Here is a 25790-nt window from a genome sequence, read left to right on the forward strand (position 1 = left end):
TAAAGAAGGTCAAATTTCAATCCGACTGAATTCCGACATAACGAAGCAAATTGCCAATTTTACCAACTTTGTTAACCCTTTGAGGGTCAATGACGTAAATATACGGCGCCGTGAACGAACTCCAAAATTGTTGATGCTGTATATTTACGGTGCCGTCTGTATATTTAAAAAGCGCACCAATTTCCTAACTTTTTCTTTTCTGTGATGTGCTGCAACTATGTGGGAATACAGAGCATTTTTTTCGCGCGCCTCCCTCTCTCACTTTTCGTTGCATGGTTTGATTTAGCGCTAGTTTGCTCCTACGTGTCTATATACTACCGCTCGCGCATTGGCATGCGCACGTGGGAGGCAGCTTGGGTTTTGTTCCGGGAGTGGTTTTAGCTTCTTGCGCTTGCAAAACTGATGGCTATCACGTTACTAATTGCTCGAAGGGCGACCGCTTATTTCTTGCTCGTTTAGTGCTCACAGGGGTGCACATAGGAAGGATGTCGCCGTGCATGCATTTCCGCTGCTTCTTTTTTTTGAGGCTCGCAAAAACTAATTGCCTCTGATTGGCGATAAGATGAAGATTAGCGGAAGTTTGTCACACGTTTTGCGTTTTTGATGGGCACACAACCACACAGTTTTCTTGAAAGCGCACACCTACACAGTTCGATTACGCTATGGATGTACATATTAGTGTAAGAACAGGAACATTTGAGTCTTGCAAAATATTCTCGTGTGCGCATTTTCAAAGCCTTGAACTAACAATGCATAAAATTTTCAATTCTTATAGGTTTATTTCTTTTCTTATTGTTGTTATTCATGAATGAAGAGTACATATATACCAACGCAAAATATTTTTTCTCACTTTACGGTCACCTTAGAAAAATTACGGTAAATTTTTTTCTAAATAACTTCCTAAGGAGAATTGGAATCTGCAATAAAAAAATAGACCCTGGGCGGTTGCATCTGGTGAAAAAAATCGAGCCTCAAAGGGTTAATTGAGGTTTAACTGCAATTTAATTGTACAGTGAAAGTTTACTTGGGAATACCTAAGAAACACAAAATGTTGTGCAGCAGTCTGAAATGTAGCAGCTAAAATCTTAAACATTTTAAACTTACTGCAATAAGAAAATAATATTCATGAAGTGCCTGCTGGGATTTATCGCTCACGGCCAACGCCGCCGACGCCGACTTTTCTGCGACACGAGCTCCTTAACACTGTCGCGTTAAAAAGCGAACACATGACAAATGCATAAGGTTAGCTTTAGGCACTGACGAAACAAACAATGTTTCTTATAAGCAACTCACTTGGCACTAAGGCATAAAAGAGAGCCATGACAAAGAGCACCTGTGAAGACCAGTCGAAGCTGGTGACAATCCTGTTCTTGGACCACCGATCATCTGCGAACACCCTGTTCAGGGACAACTTGATGCCACTTTTGTCATCACTGGGGAAAAAGAGAGATGAGGAGCACTGATATTGATCTCTGAAGTGCAGCACACAGCTTACAAGCTCTAGTCATAACCGTCAAAAATGATGCCCTGCGCGCTTATTTGTGTCTATGCCATTCAATCCCAGCGGTACAAGGCAAATTGCAACATGATGGAAGCAGCAGCAAAATATTGCCCGACCCCCACTCAGTAAATGACAGTCACGGTTGACAGATCTTAAGATATTAAGCTAAGTTCTATATTTTTTTGTTGACATTATTTACTGGTTATAAAGGGAAAGTTAAATGAACAGGCCATTTCTCTATAAGGACACCACATGATTGCGTGAATGCACAAAAGTTAGTGCCAAGGTTTTTAGGAAATCCATTCAAGTGGTCCACAAAATGCACCCTAAATACAAATTCCCATGAACATGTTAATCAGCATGAAGTAATCATCCCACTATCACTTTTTTGAGAATAGCTGTATCGTAGGCATTAGATAGCAGAGAAGCACATGTACTGAAATCACACAGAACATGGCTCTGTGATTTGTTAGTAATTAATGACATAGGTCAGAATTATGCCGACACGTTTCTTTTCCTTGTACACACCTAAGTCTTCAGAATGCCATTTAGAATGTTCGTATAGTTATGCGTATAGCTGCAGGAAAAACTGAAAAATACCCGTTTAATGTTGTGGTGTGTGTTCTAGTATGTAAACAGCTACTTGGAAAACTAGTATCACCTAACTGCCAGTACCACTCAGCGCGAGTACGATACAAACACATGATACGAGCATGCGAATACAGCAGATGCATATAAAAACATTATGATAAAACTGGATCAATGTTATCAGTAAGTTTCCCAGATAGATGAAGTGCTGTCAATCTCAGGAAGACCATATGCCTCAGAGAACTGCAACACATTCCCAATGGTGAGCTGCAGACAGATTTATCTATCCTTATGAAAGCATGTAGGTTAAACATTTTCTCATAATGAACACTTAAGGTGTATTGTTACAGCAGTCAGTTGTGACTATAATGTGCCAAAACATTGATACAAAATTTGACAGGAAGATTTTCAGAAGTACACGGGTGTGTAGAGGCTATTAAAATTTGGCATAAATTCCTGCACTGATGTACTATACTTGACTTATCTAGTCTTATCTAGATTTATATTTGTATGTGCCATGTCTATATAGACATGGCACATACAAACACCATTTCCATGAGCACCTTAATTGCAAAATTACCTGTATCACAAAGGGGACAATGTGGCCTGGCCAGCTTTTGAAGTATTTTGAGTGCCACTATAACAGATTTTACAAAGAATGCGTCTGTTTAACAAAATAATCTACATGCCCTGGCCATATTTTGGGCTTTTAGAATGAAATTATTTCAAAGCACTTGTGCACTCTGTTGCAAATCTGAATTGGCAACATGCATGTCTATTCGAAAGGTAAATTTCTTCTACGACTAGTTCCTAAATATGCAAAGGTGATGCAATCCCCTAAGTGTAAGACTCTTCTAATGTAAGACTCCCTTTGTGGTGGACAACTGGCTGTAATTTTGTAGCCATGTCTTCTCTAATGCTATTACCTTTTGTGCTTTGTCAGTTTTCAGAGTGAAACTCTGCCTGTGTCATCAATGGAATAAGCTGGCCGTGAATGGTCAATGATAAGCGTAACATAGAATTGAACGGAACACGTTGCTACAAAGTCACAACCCTGCTCTACCACAGAACATGATTCTGGTGCTGAAAAACATTAAAGTGATCTTCCTCCCACTGATTTATGCCACAATACTACCGCCATGGAATGAAGGCATAATAGCATTCTGCTAAAGTTTAAGTTTGAGAATGATGCATCAGTTTACAACTATCTCAGCATAGTAAGAAGAAAGTTTGATTTGTTTCAGTACATTATTTTTGCTTATTTAGTGCTCTACAGGTTGGAATGTTTATAAGGAACTGACCTGTATAATGAAAGATATTCTGGGTATCGCTCACTTTGTTCTCAAGCCGCTTGATTTTATGCAGACTAATTAAAATGACGTGTTCTCCAGCATCGTGCTTCTGCAGAGACCACCAGCCTTTCAAAACGTCAGCAAACTCAACACACGAGATGGCACACAAATGACAAAATAATACCAAACAAGTTCAGTGCCATTGTGGTGAGGATAGAGAGCCCACCTGTCCTGCTCTTCTGTGGTACCACTGTAGTCGATGCATATGTCCACATTCTCGCATAGCGCTCGCTCAATGACACGTGAAGAGCGAGCTAGGAAGCTGCGGAAGTCGTCGCTCAGAAGGATCTGCTGCCTTTCCTCCTCGCTCAGTTCACGAGGCACTGCGAGCAAAGGCAACACACCTCTCAACACATAGCACTTGCTCAATGTACAGGCCAAAACAGCACATAGAAATGAAATGCTATGCTGAAAATAATGATGTTTAAAATGTATTACATTGATCTTGACACACTTTAGATTGGACCTTTGCTGCAAATTTGAATATGTACAGAATGTTTTAGTGAGAAAAGGCGGAAGGTAGACGTCTGGGTGCTTGCCGTCAGTGCCAGTATGCCTTCATGCAGATGGGTTCACTTCTTTCGTTGTTTCTGACATTTTGTATCATAGATATTTTTCAAGTGCCTGGACGGGTACTTTCTAAAGATGTTCTCATATCTTATGCTCCTGTAGACAATTGACGCATGAAGTTCACATTTAGTAAATTTGACAAAACTTACTGATGAATCGAAAATTCTTAAGAGGGTCCTGAAACACTTTCTTAACTAGTCATAGAATGACATCACTGTTAAATGACGTTGCCTCATGAATCTCCTGCCGTATAATTTTTTTCAATCCTTCAAGCACAAGTGTATAGTTAGACACAGGTATCGGAATGAGTGGCTTTCTTTCTCCCTTCATTTCCACTGGTGGGCTAGAAGCTACACAGGGAAGAGGACAAGGAGGTGCAAGGGGGCAATGTCCCGCAGGCCCCACCAAAAGACGGCTCGTGGTGGTACACTGTGGCGGCTGCGTTGTCAGCTCGAAGGCCACGCTCAGCAGATGCAGTAATGTGCAACTGTCCTGTGCAGACCAGCATCGCAAAGATGAAATGGTTTTTCTGCCTTTTTAAGATCATAGGCATACATACTTTTCATTTATTTAACTCAAATGAGCACTTAGTTACTGTATTACAGAGTGTTCTCGCGATCATGAAATCAGCCAATAGCTGTTGTGGGCCCAGCTGCTTGTGATGACGCTGCATGGCGACAATGCAGAAGTGAGAGCAAGCGATTTTTTTCCGCTTTTGACACACAATTGTGAATTACTTGCTGCATGACGTACAATCCTATTTGGGTCACATGTTCACAGGAGTCTCGTTACAGATCGGCAACATTAATTTTTTTTACTATATTCAAGAAGTGTTTCAAGGTGCCGTTAACTTGCTCTGCTGCAGTATGTATTAGATGATTTTAAACATGCAGGAAATCAGGTGGGAATAAATATTTAATGGATGAAATTCATTGGCATCTGAAGGGGATATACAGTAGAACCTCGGTCATACAATTCCCTTCAATACGATTTCCAGGTGGCAATGTTCACAATCGAGAATACAAAAAGTAAGCCAATACAGTCATGGTTCTCTTTTACAGGTTAATGCATTTCCAGAAAACACAATCTTTCGGCACCGAAGTTCAGTACGTCACCAAACTGTGATCGTATGATACATTTTCTGGTCGTTAGATCCCACGTGAACAACAAAAGGCACAAGGCATGCACGATCGAAAGCAGTAGGCAATCACCATGCCATGGCAGCTTCCCCCGCAGTACACGTTCACTTGTGTCTTGTGAACATACCGGCATACATTCAGTTCCCTCTTTCAGTGCCAGCAAATCTCCTCGTTAGTCGTTGCACGTCGCATTCACAGCTATTGCCACCAACCCTATTGCAATAAACGTCAGCATCTATCTGTTTCACAGCGTGTGTAGCGTAGTGCCATTGGAAGTCTACTGCGCACTTTTGATAGGCGATAAACCAAATGTGCCAATGTTCTCTGCTGCAAACAGCGCCACGTGAGCGTCTTGTTTCACCTTGGTGGCATTATACTCTGGCGTCGCCCACCAGCTCAATTTTGTCTCCGATTCTTGTTGCAGACTTAAAACACTACACAATGAGAAAACGACATGCCCCACCAGTTACCTACCACAGAGCCAGAAAGCCCAGTTTAGATATCACCTGCCAGGGTTTGTAAATCCCAATGCCAGACGAGAACTTTCACGGCTGCCAGCTCACCCACCTTTAGGCTTGTCTTGCTCCACAGCTGGTCGGTGCCCATCAGCAGCTCCCTCAGCAGGTGTCTGGGCAGGCCGCACAGGCTCGATGTGGGGCAGACCTGTCACCTTGTGCTGGTGTGGCTCATGCAGGGGTAGCGCTCCCTCCACCACCGCTCCCAGTGAGGAGCCATCTTCCTCCGCTAGGACGTCCCCAAAAGCCAACACTGCCCGTGAACAAGCACAGCCCAAGTTCAGTCTCCCAAATGCTGCACCTATGAGCTGCACTACCAGGCACTGCCCTTCCTGCCTGCGCTTTCTGGAGGCGTATTCTCGATTGACTACCTTAAGCAACGCTTTAAGAGCGATGTGGCATCCAATGTCATGCACCACTGCAGCAGTCACAATTTCTTGACGTTGTGAAGTTCCTGCCACCACTTTCATTGCGTACTGTACATGTAGACAACAGGGAAAGGATGGTGACAAAGTTTTATTTCCACCCACAAGTCTCTTTCAATACACCTACACCAAAGTGGCTTGACCCATCAAGTTTCTTACAGTTAATAAAGTGATGCTGCAGTGCTGTTGCATGCATGGGAATGCCAGGATACCTTCAAAATGCATCTAGTGACTAGTGTTCCATCACAATGGTTTAGTCCACTAAAATAGCACCTAAAATGCTTTTGTTCTCTATTACTATGTTAAAGGTGTTTTCTTTAATTGAAACTCAAAAATTAAACAAAAGCATTCATGCTGTAATGTGCATTTATCTAACACATATAGTGGTAGCAGGATGCTTAATATAGAGGAAAGACAAGAAGTATGTACGCACTACATGTTGGTTTAGAATGTACCACCCTTGTGTAAACGTTACTGCAAAACGTAATACGAGAATGAAGACGTTCATTCATGAAGACTTCACTTAAAGAAAGCTTTTTTTGTGTAGTCATGGCCATATTTTGGCTAAGCCACATTCAAGAGAATCTGAACCTATTATATCCTAGCATTCGCATGGTACAGTGGCCTTTATAGACCAACAGCAACAATACTTCCCTTTGGTTAAATTTGTTTTAAATGAGCATTATACACTGCTGAAGCAATTTTGACGAAGCTGTAGGACTGGAAATTGTTTATTTTTTTGTTGCCAGCCTTTAATTAGAATGCTATGTCAGCAGATGCCACAGGCACCTAGTGCTTTGTGGATATGAGGCATATACCAGATCATGACCTCCAAATTTTCAGTGTACAGCCAAAACATGGAGGTCTCCCACACTTAGTCACACTTAGTGCTGATTTTTAACTTTCTGGGTTCTGCATCACTTCTGTGGAGCAGCAGTGGCGGAGGTTTTTAGTTTTGGCATCAAAAACATTTATTTTTGCTGGTATTTTGCGATATATCCCCCTATATATTATAAATAAAATTTTGCGTGGAGGCTGCATATGTGGTCTGAAATTTCATAGCAAGTTAGGGCACATTCACACCAGCGACTTCAGGAGGTCGCGCGACCATTTGCGACTCGCAATCAAAAAGCGACCGAAGGCGACTGATGTTCACACCGGCAAGCCTGGCTGAGCGCGATAGCAAGTCGCAATCCCGAAGATTATCATTCTCAGCGAGAACTCTCGGAATCTACGCGGAATTTGAAGTGATGCCGGAGGAGGCCAGATGTAGACACACGAAGGATCACTTCCGGTGCGCCGCTGATTGGTTTATCAGTTTTGCGACCACAGTCGCGCGACTGAAAAATCGCGCAGAGAGCAACTGGCCCGAAATGATCGCTTTTCAAGAAAGGCGACCGTTTGCGACCATTTGCGAGTGGTTGCTTTGCGACCACTGTCAGTCGCCGGTGTGAGTGTGCCCTTAGTCTTTTAAGAGGCTTGCATGGTGGCACCATGTTCCCCTCCAAGTATTATTGTAAGAAACTGCATGGTTTCGCTAAACTGCATTCACTGTATGTGGTATGCCAAAAGTTATTGTTTGAAGGTGTTATATCTCAAGACATTGAATTGAAATTATTCTGGGGTCTAACGTGCCAAACCACAATTTGATTATAAGGCATGGGGGACTCTGGATTAACTTTGACCTGACTAATTTTATTCTTTAACGTGCCTTAAATTCAAAGGACCATGGGTGTTGTTGCATTTCACCCCCATCGTAATGTGGCTGCCACAGCCGGGATTTGATCCCGTGATCTCGTGCTTAGCAGTGCAACACCATAGCCGGTAAACCACCATGGCAGGTCCTCAAGACTTTTATGTTCAAGAGATGGTAAGGCAGGCCTCCGACGTTAGTGTTAACTAAATTATCAGATTTAGTATTCGGTATTGTAAGGCATATTCAAGAGGCCTTCTATGGCACCAAAATCGAGCAGTCGCCAGCCTGCATCCTTGGTAGCATTCATCTCATGCTGGGCATGCATCAACATGAATAGAGAAAAGTGCTGAGTGGCATTTCAAACCCAAAAACAGGTGCTGGTCTGTGATAATGATCTAATGCGACATGAATGCCAACCACTGTGCATTGCAGCAACACATAATACAAAGCTTCATCTATGCCTAGTTCAAGAAGTACTGTTTTCTGAACTTTGGTTCATTCTCATGTGGTGCCACAATAAAATTCGTTTTGTGCAGGCCTGCAAACCTGGCACACATGGTAGACATTTGAAGCTGCAATGATGCAAGTTGTTCACATTCAAGTACAGCTTATTAAATATGAGTGCAATATCCCAAGGTTATTGACAAAAGCACACCACTAGCCTTTCAGGTCCAATATATGGTAAGCAATTTTGCATCCCTGAACCAATAAAAGCTGCCATGAGCTCGCACATAAATTGGCATTGCTGGTTAAACTGGCACGAAGTCAGTAATCATGCTGGCCTTGGCTGCTCCATGTCTTGAATGCCCAGTAAACTTCAGAAATGCACTTATTGAATGAGGTGATGGAAATTCCAATAGCATTGCAGCACATGGCTTGTTCCCCTATTTAAACTTTTCACAGAGATGTAGGTTTGAGTGGAAATTTAAGCTTAATCATTGTAAAATGTAGCTAAATCCAGCAATTACGGGAGCAATTAAAGAGAAACGAATAATTAACGTATGGACAAGGAATGGCAATGAGACACTATTCAAGAGGGGCTATAAGAACCACTATGCACAGACAACCCATATGTAATGCCCTTGTATATGGACTTTTGCACCATAAGCCACAAATTACGCAAACACATAACTATGCATTAATTAAGGATACTGAGCTTGAAGCACACAGAGGGATACATAAGCCATAGTACTACAGGCTGGGCTGAATATGCTACTGAAAGTCAGAAAATGCTTTTATGTGCTGCTTATGGTAAGAGTGAACAAATATATTGCTTCAAACTCCATGCTCTTAAAAATATTTTGGCAATGATCTCTTACCATCATCAACTGCAGATATCCATGGGGCACATTTTTGGAAAGAAGAAAAGGTGCTTTAGAGACCCAGCCAATGGCCATATTGTCACAAAGATACTAAAAATAAAGGCATGCTTCTAACTGGACATGCTGTATCAAAATTACTAAGTCAGATGAGGTGGTGTTGATTCATAGTTATTATGGCGGCAATGCGACTGAGACAAGGATATCACAAAAGAATGCAAGACATAATATAAATAATAGAGGGTTTTAGGCAAGAGGATGCAAATGCCCTGCACTTCATTCGCATATGCAAACCGATTGTGTTCTTTAGACTAGAATGCTTTGGATGGATTCTGCGATTTTACATGCCAAAACAACGATTTGATTATGAGGTACGCCAGTCTAGAAAGCTTTAATAACGAAGAGACCACTGAATAAGTGTAAACTGCATTCCATACCATATTCAAAGTAGCATTGTTTGATAAACGTCATTGTGCGATTGAATCATGAGCCCAACAAAAGCTTGTTATTGCTGTTTTTGTGGTTTTCAATGTGAATGACTATCGAACATTAATGTGTTCCTGAAGATCGCCACATACACAAGAAAGACACAGGTTCATTTTTGTGTTTCTTGCAGTATGGCACAGCGATAAAATGGTGCCAAGCTTGTATTGCTGAACGTGTTTTGAATACAATGCTTTTTTAAGTGTTTGCTCACTGGTTTATCTACATGCACATTGCACAGCGCATCATTTGTGGTTTCTTGCAGATGAGATTTCGTGGAGAATAAGTGCCATCTACTGTCCTTTCGCCATGTTCGCGTCTCAGCCACTTGTAATAACCATGCTGGAGCAACCAAGACAGCATTGACACCCTTATCCCCATTTCTGCTGAGAATGCAAGCACTGTGAATAAAATAATTATAGCAAAAAATTATAAACACGCAAGTAAAAAAAAAATATAAAGAGCAACACTAAGGGTGCTACACAATATGACAAGCATAGCAAATGAAAAGTGCATTACAGAGGAATAAAGTGTGCAACTACATCGGTGACAGAAGGCTCCTGATGGCAGAAAAGCTGCTGTGGGACTTCTTTCACAAACAATCTACACTGCAGTTGAGCACATAAAGCCACACTGCTTACTGCTGCTGCTGCTGCTGCTGTTGTCTACATCGGCAATGACAAGGTTTCACAAACATGCTGTTGTGCCAGTAGAAAGCACAAAAACAAAGAATGAAAAAAAAAAACCTAAGAAGAAAGAATATCGGCAGTCTAGGAGTCTCCTTTGACCAGTTTGCACCTCTGTTGGATGACTGATAGGAATTCCCATATCAAAGCTACACTTATACTCTGGGCGTTTATGACATAAGCTATAGTGACAAGCCTTCGATTTTTTCAGCAATTGAGGTTTTCATTTTACTGAAATCTTAATATAAAAGCAATTTTCATTTTGCTCAGTAATCATGTAGCCATTTAATCATGTAGCCATTGTGGAGAAGACTCACACTTGTGTCTTCCACACTTTGAAACAGAATGCCATGGCTGTCAAATTTCTAGCAGATGTCCACACTACTAAGGGCAGCTAAGATATGGTAAAGGCTCACACTCCAGGAGGTGGCAACTGCCTTGCTGAAGTTTACAGAATGCTATAAAATACTTTTACTAAGCCTTCCACTAGGATGTGTTCATATAAACAGGTAAAGTTACTTGCTTCTGGAATGTTTTTTCTGTGTCATAGGTGATAATTTACTAGCAGATGCCACCTAACAAGGTAACCATATTATCAATAATATTGATAACAAATTTTGCCTTTTAATGATTCCCTAGGATTATGGCAGTGTTTTAGTATATAGCTACTTTTTGCAGATTTTGCTTAATGGAATGTTTATATAGCAGTTCAACACGTGGAACCAGGCAAAATATAAGAAAACTTACGAAAGCAAAAGTTAAATATTGCAAATATCGATACAAAATGCAATTATGAACAGCTGCAATCTATGCGATGCATAAATGCTGAACGAGACCGATGTGCACACATTTTCTTTCATATGCGAAAGCTGCAAATGTGAAACCCTGGAAAGTACTAGAAAATTCTGGTAATTGACCAGTATCAAAAATTTGCGTAAGAATGACTAAAGTTCAATTACAAGGACAGTCCACTGTACAGGAACATGCACTACCATGTCGTTTGTGCTACAGGTATTGCCACCTGCAGGTGTGGGTACAAACATTGTTGAGGCTCTACAAGCAGAGAAGAACCTAGTTTAAGTGACATTGCGCTGTTCTAGGACAACACGTTGTTGGCTAGTTGGTGCAATGCATTAAGAAAAAACCAGCCAGTTGGTGTTTTCTTAATGGTTTGCTGTTCATTGCAGAGTTCACTGGCGAACACTTCATAGAAATTCTGTTCTTGTCATGCACTTATAAAGTTTCTTCTAGCTGTGGAATGCACAAATCAGTGAAATTGGTAACCATGCCCAGATTACTAAAGTGGTTTGCTGGGCGAGCTGGTGCATGGTAAGGGTAAGCTGACTCCAGCAGGTGAAAACACGTGTTCCCATTAATGTGTTTTCATATTAAAAACTTAGTTGTGTTAGACAATTGCCTAATTTACGCCCAAATAACATCCAAAGAAGACCAAGTTACGTTAAACATGGCGTTAAGTAGTGCTCATGCCTGGTGCACAAAACGGAAAATGAAAATCAATCATAGCAAAACATCACTTATAAGACTAACAAACAAAATTAAAAATATTCTTCCGTTTGGCTGCAAAATCGAAGGACAAACTAAGAAAAGTAAGCCACTTCAAATATCTAGGTGTAACGATAAGTGAAAACCTAATTTGGGATAGGCCAAAAACTAAAGCAGGCAACAACAGCGAAACTAACACCCGATTTAACCCTTGTAAGACCAACCTTGCAATATGGCTATATTGTGTGGGACCTCTTCACAAAAAACCAGATAGTAAGGGTTGAAAAAGTACAAAGAAGTGTGGCTAGATTCATTCTGTCTAGATATAAGTCCACAGATTCAGTCTCGGGGATGTTATCAGAACTTCAGTTACCTCAAATGCTAGAGAGGCGAGGAGTTGCTAGACTTCAGTTCCCCTATCATGCTTAGCAACTGAATACTGGTAAGTGCAGTTCCAAGACAGGACAAAAGAAAGACACAGAAGCACAATACAAGTGCTATACTGTGCTTCTGTGCCTTTCTTTTGTCCCGTCTTGGAACTGCGCTTACCAGTATTCAGTTGTTAAGCATGAACCAGCTAGTCGAGCAACAAATTTCTTTAAAGTTCCTCTATCTTTTGCGGGGTAACTTTTTTAACTTGAACACTAGACTGTACATAAAGCAGCACTTGGCCCGAACATTGAGGAACAGTCACAATTAACAACTTGCTGGGAATCCAAGCTCGAATCAACACATTAAAATACTCATTCTTCCCATGAACAATTGAAGAATGGAATTTGCTGCCACCGCACATAACACAGACTCTACCAGCTGATTCGAAAAGTCTATACATTCTTACCTTGATGTACCAAACTAACCATGACAGTTCTTTCGTAGTGAAGTTCTACTACTCAGAAATATTGATGTTGCTGTATGTACTTCTACTGCTGCATTTGTATTTTGTTTTGAGTAGCAGGTTGTGCATATTCCCATTTTCTTTTGTATGTATATGCCTAAGGCTGTGGTTGGCAGTGTATATTATGCACAATAGCAAATATTTACTACCCTGCAACGAACCAAAAACGGGCTAACAGTATTAATAAATGAAATGAAACTTTGCCACATCTTCTTCCTTTTATTAGTGCTCACATTGTTTGCACGGCTAGAACCATATTACCCTTAGAATGCAATGCGTCAAAACATATATTTCAGGCTCTGTTAAAAATATGTACTAGACTATGCAGAACATCCTACAGAGAATCCTTGCAGGCACTATGCAGTCCAATATTTGTGCATGGCGCTTAGTGTTGCACTAAGCTAAGATCATATAGTTCTTTATTACACTGCCTAAAGGGAAATCTGGTGCCACCATCTTTGTGAGTTTCTCAAAGGACACTGTGACATTATGGGAATACTGGAATATAGAAGATTTGGCTTGTATTGAATGTGGCTAAGGCATACAAGAATATGATCTCGAGCATCATCAATTACTGAGTAAATATAACTTTCTTGGAATTAAGCAATCAACAAGTCTTGGTTCTGCTGCCAGTCAGATTGCATTTATGTTTACTCACTTATTATAGAGACTAAATGAAGAAAACAAAGGCATATGATTGAAAGCAGCACATCATGACTGCACACCCTCTTTTCCCTTCTCATGAATTAGTGAACAGCTTTTCGTGCTGTTCCCATATCTAGCACAAGCGTGAATGTTTTAATAACAAAGCCTTATGTAATAACTTAACAAGAACGCCATCTCAAACACTATTATAGTACAGACTAAACCATTGCGTGCACCAAGTTAACCTGGCTCTCCATGCAAGATGGCACTCTAATGTCACCAGTTCCCAGCACTCCCATGCATACAACTGCGCTGCAGTGTCACTTTTGCCCTTAGGTAATTGCAAGGAACTCTATGGCTTAGACAGTGACCACTACCTTCAATCTAGCTTCAGGAAGCTGAAGCAATGAGTATGCCCTGTCATTTGTTCTTGAAACTTAAGCATTTAGTGGTTAACTCATGTTCTGGTGACAAAAGAGGAGAACACAACAGCATTTCTTGGTGGGCATGAGGCAGCAGCAGTAGCAGCAGGCAATGGTGTCAGTGCACTTGACTCCCAAGAGCTTCCAAGTGCTGGACCCCAGCATACACAAGCTGTGCACAATGCGAAGACTGAACAAACGGACATAAGAGCGAAAATGGCAGCAGTGTCAACACAAGTTCAAACACACTATTGACCTTAACCACATTCACCACAATATTGTGTCACATATGTTCAAGCAAAGAACAAATGATGCCTTAGCAGCATAACTTAACGCAGCCTTCCTATGAAAGGACCAGCTCTCTGAGCTAGTAAGACCACAACTGAAGTGCAAAATAACAGCAGCTACACTGAGGTCTTCATGGAAGGGCACCTCTAAATGCGGAAATCATAGGGCGAGGTCAAGCACGACACAAGGGAGCTTGGAACACAAGTGGAACAATAATACTGAACACGCACATCACACACAAGGAAATCAGTGCAAGCCAAGAAATGAAAGGCCAGTTAACCTGCAAGAATGTGCCAGTAGAAAGATGACAAGTCTAGCAAGCAGGCAAATATGAGCATAGCCAGAGAGGCACAAGGCATAAGCACATAAGCACAAGGGTGGGAAAAGGTTGCTTTCATGGCGCAAGCTAGAGTTCTGGACCAGAATGTGTGGTAGCGTACAATGCAACAATGCAGTTAAAGGTCCATGCAGATGCCGCATGAAGACAGCAAAATGGGGAAGCCAGTCAAGGTTAGACAGAAACAAGCCAGAAATGACAATTCAATCTCAAGGAAGAAAACAAAAGGCTGAGCGAAGCAGGGCATGAGCTCACAAGGTATTTAACTGAAAGAGAGAGCAAGAGAGAAAAAAAAAAAAAGGAATATAGGCACAAGAATGGCGTGCTGGCCAGTGGAACCTACCTTGAAACTCGTCATCCCACTCTATTGCGGTAGGAAAAACAAAGTGACCGTCGTCTTTGTGAGTTTTTTGTTGGGTATGGATAAAAAGGAATGGAAAGAAAAGAAAAAAAAGAAAGATGCAAGAAGACACGTGTCAAGGTGTTGGAGTGGCCCCAGAGAATACAACCACACACTTACATAAAAAAAATAATAAATAAAGACACTTGCGGAACGGTCACTGCTGCCTTCTCGCTCTAATGGAGAGAAGTCAGGGGCCACCGAACCAGTTAAGAAGCATCAAGAAAGCTGGAAATTGACCTTCTGGGCACAGTCAGCATGCAGAAATTATTATTAACAGTGCATGTTCCTACTGGATTTCACTGGAATGTCAAAGGCCTCATAACAAGGTTAATTCTCAGCCAGCAGCGCCATGAGACAGTAGGTGCTGGTTGCCAGAAGTTGCAGAGAAGCACTCATCAAACTGCAGAAATGATAAGGGGGCATATAAAGTCCTGCACACAGATGTCACCTAAGGGAGGCGAGATCAGTTCTCGCCATCTGTGAATGGCAAGCCATATCTTAGCCCATAATGCAAGGCTGGACGAGCTAAAAGCAATTTTGAAATGTTTTCCGATTGGGAAGCCTAAGTCTTTGGGAAAATGTGCTAGTAGGTAAGAGTAGTGTGGACAGACATAAGCAAAACAAGAAGGAAAAAAATAATCGAATTGTCAGCTTCTCTAGCATTACTTGGCAGCATCAACTGGGACAAGCCACTGATGAACATTTTTTGTTGACAAGTAACACATCAGAAGTGAAAAGTCTGGCCTGTTTCAGAGGCATAACATTAACTGTTGATTGGTACCAAATGTCACTGGCAGTGATACCATGGAAAAGAGGAAACACAGACCAACACACATTGTCTGTGTGCAGGGCACTTCCTGAGTTTTCGACAAAGCTCCACAGGTCTGCCAGAACTAAAAAAGTCAAGCTGGGTGCCGATGCAACATGATTGAATGTGCAGGAAAAAAAAAAGTTAAGAGCAAAACGAAAGAGCAAAGCAGCAGCAGAGCAACATAAAATGGAAACGGATGAAGTGAGAAAAGCCAATGTGTAAGCCAGTGAGCTGAGCAGCATTGGCATGAGCTTGGTGTAAGAGAAGCCTGCACAAATTCTGGCAGATGAATAAGCAAAGTACATGTGAATGCTGACAATGCAGGCTGAGTTGAGGTTCTTGCAACAAGGAAGAAGTGACTGATGATGAAACGATGGTGACGCCTCAAACAGCAAGTTGAATGTAGTTTGTGATCTTCCCCGCCCAACCAAAATGTGCAATGAAATGAGAGTGCAGAGAAGAGGATTGAGAACGTACCTTCATCCCAATGTATCACTTTAGAAGGGACAGGAGGAAAACAAAAAGAGAGTAGGCGACAGTTTTACACACCAGCCTCAAAACAGAATGGTATGTAAACAGAAGTAATATTAATTTTACAAGAGATATTCAGGTTTGAAGCTATAATGCCCTGATGAGACAGTAAATCCTTGTGTGTCACCATTATACTTGCTACATTCTCGGTAATATCACATTTCGTGTTTTCAGAGAAATACCTGAAACTCCTTTTGGTGTTCTGGCCAGCTGCCACAGATATTGCAGAAGTGGGCTTCTTTCTCATTGTTCTTTACATGTATGCATGTATGTAAAACTAACATTTAGGCTGCACTAATTAGACAATTTGCCAGGCACTCCATGAAAGAGGATCTTCTACGCAGTTTAAATAAACAAGGTAATTTAGTGCTGACAATATAAAAAATGCAGTAGCCTGGTCCACCTTGATAATAGACTAGTTGGCGCTATTTTGCTGCTGAAGATTGATTGTATAACTAGACGAAGTGACAAGAAATGTGAAGGTTAATTGGCCGATTGATGTGGCTTAACTCTTTTCCTACCGTGCCCATTGGGCATCTTTAGCCCGCTAATAATGGTTCAAAATGCTGTTTTCGAGACCTTCTGCACTGCTCACGGACACACTGAGCTATTGGATACGAAGGAGGAGAGCTATATTTTTGTTTTCTGAACAGCTCGCTTTCTTCCGGCCAGGCAGTGATTTTTGAATGCGCTCCGAAGTTCCGTGATCGTCCAAGTAGAAAGCAAAAATGGCCGCCTCCGGCGTGCGTGCTTCAAAAGATGGCAAATCTCGTGATTCCGCTGTGTCTGTGGCCGATTTTATTGATGGATCGAGCAGCAGCGAGTCTGAGGATGCTGCCGTTTTGTCAGACTTTAACTCTGAGAGCAACAATGACCCAAACCTGCCTGGAACATCGGTGGCTGCAGACTGGCATGCCCAAATGTAGTGCTTGCAGTTAAAATTGTTGTAGCAGAATACCTGTACAATGAAAAATTTCGATTTTTTTCGGAGATAGTGACTATTAGATGCCAGTACATTCTGTATATCTGAATTTTTTTTAGATATTTTTCTTACTAGATACAAACATTTCTTTATGAACTTTGTTCAAGTTCATCCCACAATCTTGATTCTGGCAATTTATAATTTTTTATGACATAAATCTCGTTACTAAAACTCTGTGTGAAAAGAGCATTCATTTTTCTTTTTGTTTATGTATTACATAAAATATTGAGTGCAGTAGTTCCTTCAGAAAAGAAATTTGGCATAACCTACAAAAAACACCTTTTTTCCCCATGGCAGGGAAAGAGTTAACGTCTCAAAGCAAAACAAGGCGTATGAGACATCATAGTGGAGGGCTCCAGATTCATTTTGACCAGCTGGGACTCTTTAGCACACATCGCATGGAAAGTACACAACCACAGTGGAATGTAACTGTGGCCACTGGGAATCGAACCTGTGACCTATACTCAGCAGCAGAATTTCATAGCCACTTGGATAATGTGGTGGGGGGGATAAGAAGGTGACACACCTCAGTGCTGAGTGCGCACATTTTCCTTTTGTTTCTTGTGCACTTGTGCAGTTGCGCAGTCAAGTCTTTCATTGTATCAAAACTTAAACACTTTTCGGAGATTGTAATGGGCGGGCACGCATTGTTATACTTAAGTTATGTTTATACTGATGTTGTTCATGTCATATCTTTCGTGACATCTGCATTAATTTCTTATCTTGCATGGGCCGCTGTCTTCACATACAAATGGCCACAAGAACTGCATGTCAAGATGTTCTGATGTCAGCTAAACTGATGTTTCCTTAATGCGGTCATAGTTCAACTGGACACATGTAGTAGATCCGCAACTGGCCAGCTAGAACCGTACGCTACACTCAAGAGTACAAAGAAGGGGCAAAGGATGTCCCAGAAGGAAAGTTAACGAGGTAGAAGACAGGCTTTGCTAAGATACAATACCATGCATTAACACCGTGCCGGCTTATTAGCAGAAAAAGGAGGGGGGCATATGACACAGTGACAATTACTGGAGTAAGACTGTAATAGCTGTCATTGGTGACAAGCAACAGATGAAACAAGAGTGGGGAAGGGAAACACAATGAAACATTTTATGTATGGCCTAAAAAAAAAAAAGGTTTGTAATGCACTTTGACGGAGCGCATAAAGGTTGGCGACAAGTATGCAATATTGATGGCTCCTTTACCAACACAGCTCAGCTATACTGTTTTCCAGTATGCACTTATTTTGAACACTGGTCAGCTTCTGGAAGGATGCGCTAAATTATCTTCAAAAATGGCAGGCAAAATAAAAAGGAAAATAATTACTTTTTCTTAAAGGAAAGGACAATAAAAAAAAAGTGTGCAGAAGAGGTACTAGAAATTCTGGCATTTGAGTATATTAGTGTGCATCACAGAAGACAAAAAAGGATGTTAAGCCAGGTGCCAAGTTAAGTGAAATGTGGGCTGTTTGACATGACACTGACAAATACCAAGACAGTATGCCTATAATATAGTGGCTCTGGGCTATTTCCCAGACCACAGAAAGCTTTTAACCCTTTAAGTGCCGAGCATGAGCCTTACTTGTCTTTGCACTCTAGTGTTTGTTTTGAATGCTAAGTATGAGGCTGCACTTGCCACTTTGACCCTCTAGACATCGATGATGAGACAGTCTTGTCAATGACTATTTTTGCAGAAACTGCTCATGAGGGGTTTTCTGCAAAATTTACAAGATGGAACTCTGGGGCTGCAATTACTTGGCTGCAATGGGAATTATAGGTAGTATGCGGATTTGTCTAATTTTCATGGCTGAGAGCTTGAGACATTCTTGTGGCACTATTAATATGCTTTATCTTTTTAAATTTCAACGGAATCATATATTCTACACGCTTGAAGGCAATAGGTTTCTGTGCCAATGCATAACCATTGTGAATTGTTGAAAATATTTAATTAAAGATGGTCAATCTGAGAAAGTTACAAAGTGATTTATAAAGCCAGATCAAGAAACTTTGGGCAAACCTATGTAGCACTACCCATCAGCCCCATGCTGGCTGAACACCGTACTTACTGCTCTCGTACACACTAGCACCAGTTTTCTTAGTAATCTTTGTAGCAAACTCTATGGTCTCATCCCACTCATTCTCATCTCTCAAATTAATGTGAGAAGCAGGAAGACCCCACATTAAGCGTAATTTAAACAACTTCAGCAGTTCCTTGTTCAGCCACCGTGGGGTCAACAGCACTGAGAACCACATGCTTATGCTCCCTACGCTAGTCTGGCACCAAGGTTCGTGTTGTTCAGTAAGACAGTATTGAGTGTAATGCAAAACTATGCTTTCTTTTTACATGTCAACATTAAATTAGAATTTCGATTCTGATGAAAGCAAAGTGATCAAGAGAACTTGGCCTTGAAAAGCTTCAGTATGTCAGGTTCAAATAGGAAGATAACATTTGTTAGATCATTTTGTGTTGCCTGTCTCAACATGCGGTTATATTTTTTATCTTCTTTCTATAATTTCTCCATGGAAGATGTTTTGTTACCTACATTACACAAATATTTACAGCCTTAAGAAGAAAATAGAAGACAATTCCTTGACAAATTTGTAGCAAAAATAAAAACTAAAACTGGTGCTTAGGTCTTTAATGTAGCAGCCAATTCATTATACAATTGCTGTGTTGGCTGCAGCTCAAAAATCCTCGCAAAAGTATTGTAGAACAATGGTTTATGGCATACATCCAGCAACAAGGGTTTTGGAGATGATATTCTATATAGGAGGTCAAATCACTGCTTTTAAGTAATAGTAGTGTGAAGTTCTTACAAGGATATGGTGCTGGATGAGAGCATCAAAAGCAATGTTTTTTTTTTAAATTACGAGCAGTAAACAGCGCTGACTAACAACCAAGCGTCTTTATTCTTTCAGTCAGCATATATATACTCTGCCGCTATCTCAAAGCACAGAATCAACAGAATTCAGCATGCACAGGTGTGAAAATTGCAATTAATGCGATAGGAAGGCAATCTCCTTCAGAAGGAGAGAAATAGAAGGAAGGCTTACACATGCTTCGCTGCTATTATGAACGTGGAAAGCTTCGGAAATAAGGCGTGCATGATCATCGCGGTATTTTGACGGATAGGTCATGTCCTTAAAAGATGGCTTGCAGCCGAATTCATTGCAATGCAGTGATAATTGACTATCTCTAGCTCGTTTTTGAACCTTGTTTGAGTGTTCATGCATGCGGTCATTGATGCACTGCCCCGTTTGACCGATAGAAAAATGCTTGCATGAAAGAGGAATATTATAAACCACACAGTCACAACAGTCAGCAACAAACCTGTCTGTGCTGCTTTTTACAACTTTTTTTTTTGTTGCTCTGAGAATCGCTCATGGCAAATGGTTGCAGTTATCCCATATGTGCACCAGGTTGTGCACAATCTCAAAAAGGTTGTCAGCAGGGCAGGCGTTAGGTTGCTGTTTACTGCCAGAAATAAGTTAGGTAGCCTGTGCCATCAAGTCAATTGGGTAACCGAGAGCAAAAAAAAAAAAGTTGTAAAAAACAGCACAGACAGAGGTTTGTTGCTGACTGTTGTGACTGTGTGGTTTATAATATTTCTCTTTCATCAAGCGTTTTTATATCGGTCAAGCAGGGTGGCGCATCAATGACTGCATGCATGAACACTCAAACAAGGTTCAAAAACTAGCTAGAGATAGTCAATTATCACTGCATTGCAATGAATGTGGCTGCAAGCCATCTTTTAAAGACGTGACCTATCTGTCAAAATACTGCGATGACTATGCACGCCTTATTTCCGAAACTTTCCACATTCATAATAGCGCCGAAGCATGTGTAAGCCTTCCCTCCATTTCTCTCCTTCTGAAGGAGATTGCCTTCCTATCGCATTAATTGCAATTTTTGCCCCTGCGCATGCTGAATTCTGTTGATTCTGTGCTTTGAGATAGTAGCAGAGTATATATATGCTGACCAAAAGAATAAAGATACTTGGTTGTTTGACGGCGCTGTTGTCTGTGTCCCTCACCTTGTCCTGTTGTTTAGCGCTGTTTACTGCTCGTAATCATGAACCAACCAGCCCAAATGCGTACTCTTTTTAAAATGTTTTTGCTATATGTACATTGTTTTACATGTACATTGTCAGTGAAAGTTGGTCACTGGATTACCACCATTATTAAGTTATTACTTGGCAAAAAACATGCCTACTGTATTTGAAGCTTTCTTATTGTTGCTGATTCTATAGTGAAGGAGTCTTGTCTAATTGTATTGCATGAGCAATACAATGAAGTGCATTCTGTAGTGTACATGTGAGCACTAGCGATTACTTGGAATGTTCGGTGATACATGTATGAAATATAGGAGTGCACGAATAGCATTTTTTGAGACCGAATCAAATAAACATCAAATAGTGCAAGAAGCAAACTGAATTGGGTACAATATCGAATACTTGTTGAATAGTTTTCAAATAATGAGGAGCAATTTTCACAATTGATGTAAAGAAATGTTCCCATTCTAATATTTGTAACATTTGCAAGTTTATGTCACTACATTGCACATTATGAAGTGTTGCTTATTAAAAAAGTCACAGTTCCACTCGAAAGCCGAAGTACTGATTGCGATAGCAAATTATTTGGTAGCTGTACGAAGCAAGGATAGTAGTTTTATCAGCCATATACACTTGTAAACATTTACTTACAAACTGAATTAGCAATGGTAGAATGTGTAAACGTGACTGAATGAGGACGTAGAAAGAAACAGACACACAGAGACAGTACGGTCTTCGTGTGTCTGCTTCTTTCTATGTCCTTGTTCAATCGCACTTATACATTCTATCGAGGGATTCAAACCAACTAGCCCGCCAATGTGTTTTAACTAAATTAACAAGCATGGTGTCACACGTGCACAGGTAAACATGAACACATCTCGTTTGATGAGCGCGGAAACTCGTCAAAATGCTGAAGTTAAGAATTGCGGCAGCAGCAAGCGAATCGACCTTCCTGCATTTCTCGCTTCAATGTGAACGAAACATCGAAAGCACAGCGCATACAAAGCTACTGGCACTACGCGCACTCTGCAAACATTGCAGATCGCTTTGAAGATGAGGCCCACGCAGGTGTGCATCTTGGCCACGTCGCAGATCGCTTTGAAAACACATGAGCCCCGGCAACGCATCCCTATGGTGTCCACCGAAGGTGTCTACTACAGTAGTAGACGCCGTGCATGTCTCCAGTCTGTATGGAGTGGCGGGCGAGGAGGACACTGAGGCACCCTAGCAGCCGGCAGAGAAGAAAGCCCCCCGTGCCATTCGCGGGACAGGAGAGGGCACACGAAATGGAACCATATTCGCCGGCTCATCCTCACACACTTTCATTCGCACATACAGCACACAGCGCATGGTGACGGTTTTATCGCCCTTGAACTTTATACAGAACCTCACGATGACGTCAACGGCAGAAATGCACCTGGAGTGTCCACATAATTGCTATCGCAATAAAAAGCCCAAATGGGCAATTAGGAACATTTAAGCAATTTGTTCATATAATGATCGCTATAAAGCCAGTCAAGTATGGCTCACTGAGTGACGTAGCCTGCTCCACTAAGTAAGATCTCAAGTTCCATGCCTATTACTATGCCTGTGGGGATGAAAATTATAGTACTTTTGCTCCAATATATGTTTGATTATGCACAGATGACGCTTTCAAAAATTTGAAAACTATTCAAAAATATTCGCATTCACGAATAGTGACTACTTGATTCAAAGATAGAATTGAATAGGACACTATTCAATTCCTTATTTGAAAGTTTGGAATATTCTCACACCCCTAATAAAATAGATGAACTTGACCCATCATAATAAACGTGTTAATTGAAGAATTTAGACTTGATAATTATTGATCACCACAATTGTTTTGCCTCTCGTCTTTCTGAGCGCAAGCTTGCAAAAAAAAAAAAGAAAGTTAGCTTCTTAACTTGCACTTCTGGCAGCGCTAGGTGCTTTCCAGTCACTACAGCGTAACAATATGGTACTAATGATAGAATGGTACACAGTATGTGGTAGTTTTGTGATTTTCACAAACAACTTGCATGTCTTATGTGTACTTACAATTTGCGACACATTTTCTGCTCAGGAGTCCAGCACAATAAAATGACCAAATTGACCCCCCCCCCCCCCATGTCAGAGCCCATTTCAATTTCTTTATCTCTGGTTGGCACTTAGGGTTTAATGAAATGGAATGTTAATGGAATGGTTAATGGCATTCCAGGGTTGTTTCCCATGAATGAATTTAATTTGACTGATGGGATTTGGCTGGCCTGAAGATTTTGGCCATAAGAAGGAACTTGCATGAATAATTGCCTATAAAAATATATCAAGTACTTCGAAGCGAGTTTGAATTTAGCACAAATCAGCTATCGTTTTTCTGTCGGTTCTTTAGCCAATCTCTATAAAATTGTGTACGAAACCCTTGTAGTGAATGAACAATATTTGTTGCCCAGTAGAAATTGCAGCCTGAACGGAGAGCTTATGGAATAGATAAATATTATGAGGTGTGAACGGTTTCAATGAGAAAGAACTGGAGCATAACCTTTTTGAAGCGCATTATAGCATATTATTAAGTTGAAACAATAAAAGGTATGGACATTAAGGCTTAAACAGCGACACATTCTTAGTTCCAGGCTTGCTGGCAATTAAGTCAGCAGGATAAAATACAAACACCTTAATGTTATGCAACTCTAAAAAGTTACAAAAGAAAAAAAGAAAGCCGCATTATATTGTACACAGCATCAATTGGCTAGGAGCCAAACTGAACATACAACAAAGATTAAAAACAATGTGAAGGAATAAAGACCCAGATAGTAAATGGACAAGATAAGAAATGAAAGAAGTACTGTTGAAGTGGAAGAAATCTGTGCTGAAGATACGCATGAATTCAGAAACTTGGGTTGGACCAAAAAGGAGTTGTATTCAATGCCTACCTCTCATGAGTAGCAAGGAGCACTAATTACCATCTCTGTGCAACACAACACAAATTTCTGCAGGTCACACTAAATCCTGAACTCAAAAGATTGGCCTTTGTAAGGTATATTACTTTTGTATTACAAGGGTACACAGAGCCACTCTCAAAAATTCATTTGTTTTGACTTGCGCAAAAGGTGTAAAAGCAGGCAGCTGAACAAGCTTCAGCCAGCTTGGGAGATAGTAGTGGGCAGGCAAGGTATGCAGCAGCAGGCATGCAAAACTGGTGTGCTCCCTGCCAAGGTTGTTTGCATCATGACAACAGCATATGTGATAGAACTTGTTTCATGTAGTATTAACATTTGAGAAGCAGCCTCCCTATGGGACAAAAGTTGTGAAGAGATAGTCAGATGCTGCCTTTAATGTGGCATTGGCTTGGTTGTGTAAATAGTGGCAACTGTGGCTTTGCAGCTAAAGCCAGAATGCCAGTAATGGCAAGAGCAAAATACATACCACAGCTAGTTTGTGGTACATGCTTCTTTCACACTGCACGAGAAGAGGGTCACAGACATGGAAACATCCGGTCCCTTTCCTCATCATTGTGCAATGTGAAAAAGATGGAAGCAGCTGCCAAAAATTCATGCTTGTGCAAAGGATGCAGAAAATGCACACAAAAAGGGGAAACAGCAAGGCCAGTTTTTCCTCCACATGTTATACTTTAAATGAGGACAAAATGATAAAAGAAGGAACATACTGAAATAGTCACTAAAAGGAGACCACAAGTACCAACATCTGCTCCTACCTATTACAGTGAAGTACACAAACAGTTCACATGAGAAAAACTGCGACTGGAAACAGTGCCATGGCATAATCTGGGATGACCAAACAAACAAAATGTTTGACGAATATGTGTACAGGGGCACAAGCACCTCTGCCGTATTTACCAGAATTTAATATGCACCTTTCTTTTTCAAAGAAAATGAGAAAAAATTGTCTTTACATCACAACCACATACGAAACCAAAACTACATTAACGCTATTGGCAACAGCCTACTGTCAGAGCTGTGCTGAGACACAGCGTCATCGTCATAAAAAAATGTCGACAAAGGAGGTTATGTACTTTTTATAAGCCCCTTGATGCCAACAGAGCATGTCTTGTAAAAGCTGCTGCTGGTTCATATTGTCCTCAACGACAATCAAGAGCAGTATTATTGGTCAATAACCTTCGGAGATACTGTCACTCTTGTGAGATTTCGAGCGACTCGGCACGACATGCATTGGCATTATCGGACGCCAGCGTTTATGGTACTGTGCCATGCTTGCTATCTGCGCACAGTGCCAGGAAAGATTTCAGACACATTGTTTGAGTCCGATAAGAGAAAACAGTATCTGTAAAGTGATGGCACGAAAGTACCGCCTCATTGTGCTTGGCATCTATGGCCAATGAAATGCAAATTGCGCTGTCACCACACCACTCATTACAAAAGCTCATAAGAAAAAAATCCTGTTTCTGAAGGTAAATTTTGAATGCCTCGTTTTTTCGGATCGTGAATGTGGCGGCATGCTATGCAGTCGACTCCCGTTGCAACGGACCCTGATAATCAGACAAAAAATGTCCGTTTTATCTACAGTCCTTAATATCTGAAAAGCTTCACTTCCAAAACTTTGGTTGCAATGTGTAACAACATTATTGCAATGAGCAAGTGACGAACGTCCAAAGTAAAAGGAAAGAAAAAAG

General features: G+C 41.0%; 1 protein-coding gene across 29 annotated transcripts in view; it reads right to left on the reverse strand.

Annotated features, from left to right (window-relative positions):
- Window positions 1-25790, reverse strand: part of LOC135910060 (cytoplasmic dynein 1 intermediate chain 2-like) — a 112722-nt gene that overhangs the window by 59793 nt on the left and 27139 nt on the right. For 4 of the 29 annotated variants that reach the window (XM_065442036.2, XM_065442050.2, XM_065442049.2 and 1 more), the window contains 3 exons: window positions 5718-5894; window positions 3608-3764; window positions 1334-1433 (listed from right to left, as the gene is read on the reverse strand). In XM_065442036.2, the coding sequence (XP_065298108.1) occupies window positions 1334-1433; window positions 3608-3764; window positions 5718-5894 (434 nt within the window). Of the gene's footprint in view, window positions 1-1333; window positions 1434-3607; window positions 3765-5717; window positions 5919-14707; window positions 14762-16055; window positions 16074-25790 lie in introns of all 29 variants that reach the window. The other 25 variants (XM_065442048.2, XM_065442042.2, XM_065442030.2 and 22 more) reach the window with 9 other exon arrangements.

This window comes from Dermacentor albipictus, chromosome 4 (genome assembly GCF_038994185.2).
Source record: "Dermacentor albipictus isolate Rhodes 1998 colony chromosome 4, USDA_Dalb.pri_finalv2, whole genome shotgun sequence".
NCBI classification, from domain to species: domain Eukaryota; kingdom Metazoa; phylum Arthropoda; class Arachnida; order Ixodida; family Ixodidae; genus Dermacentor; species Dermacentor albipictus.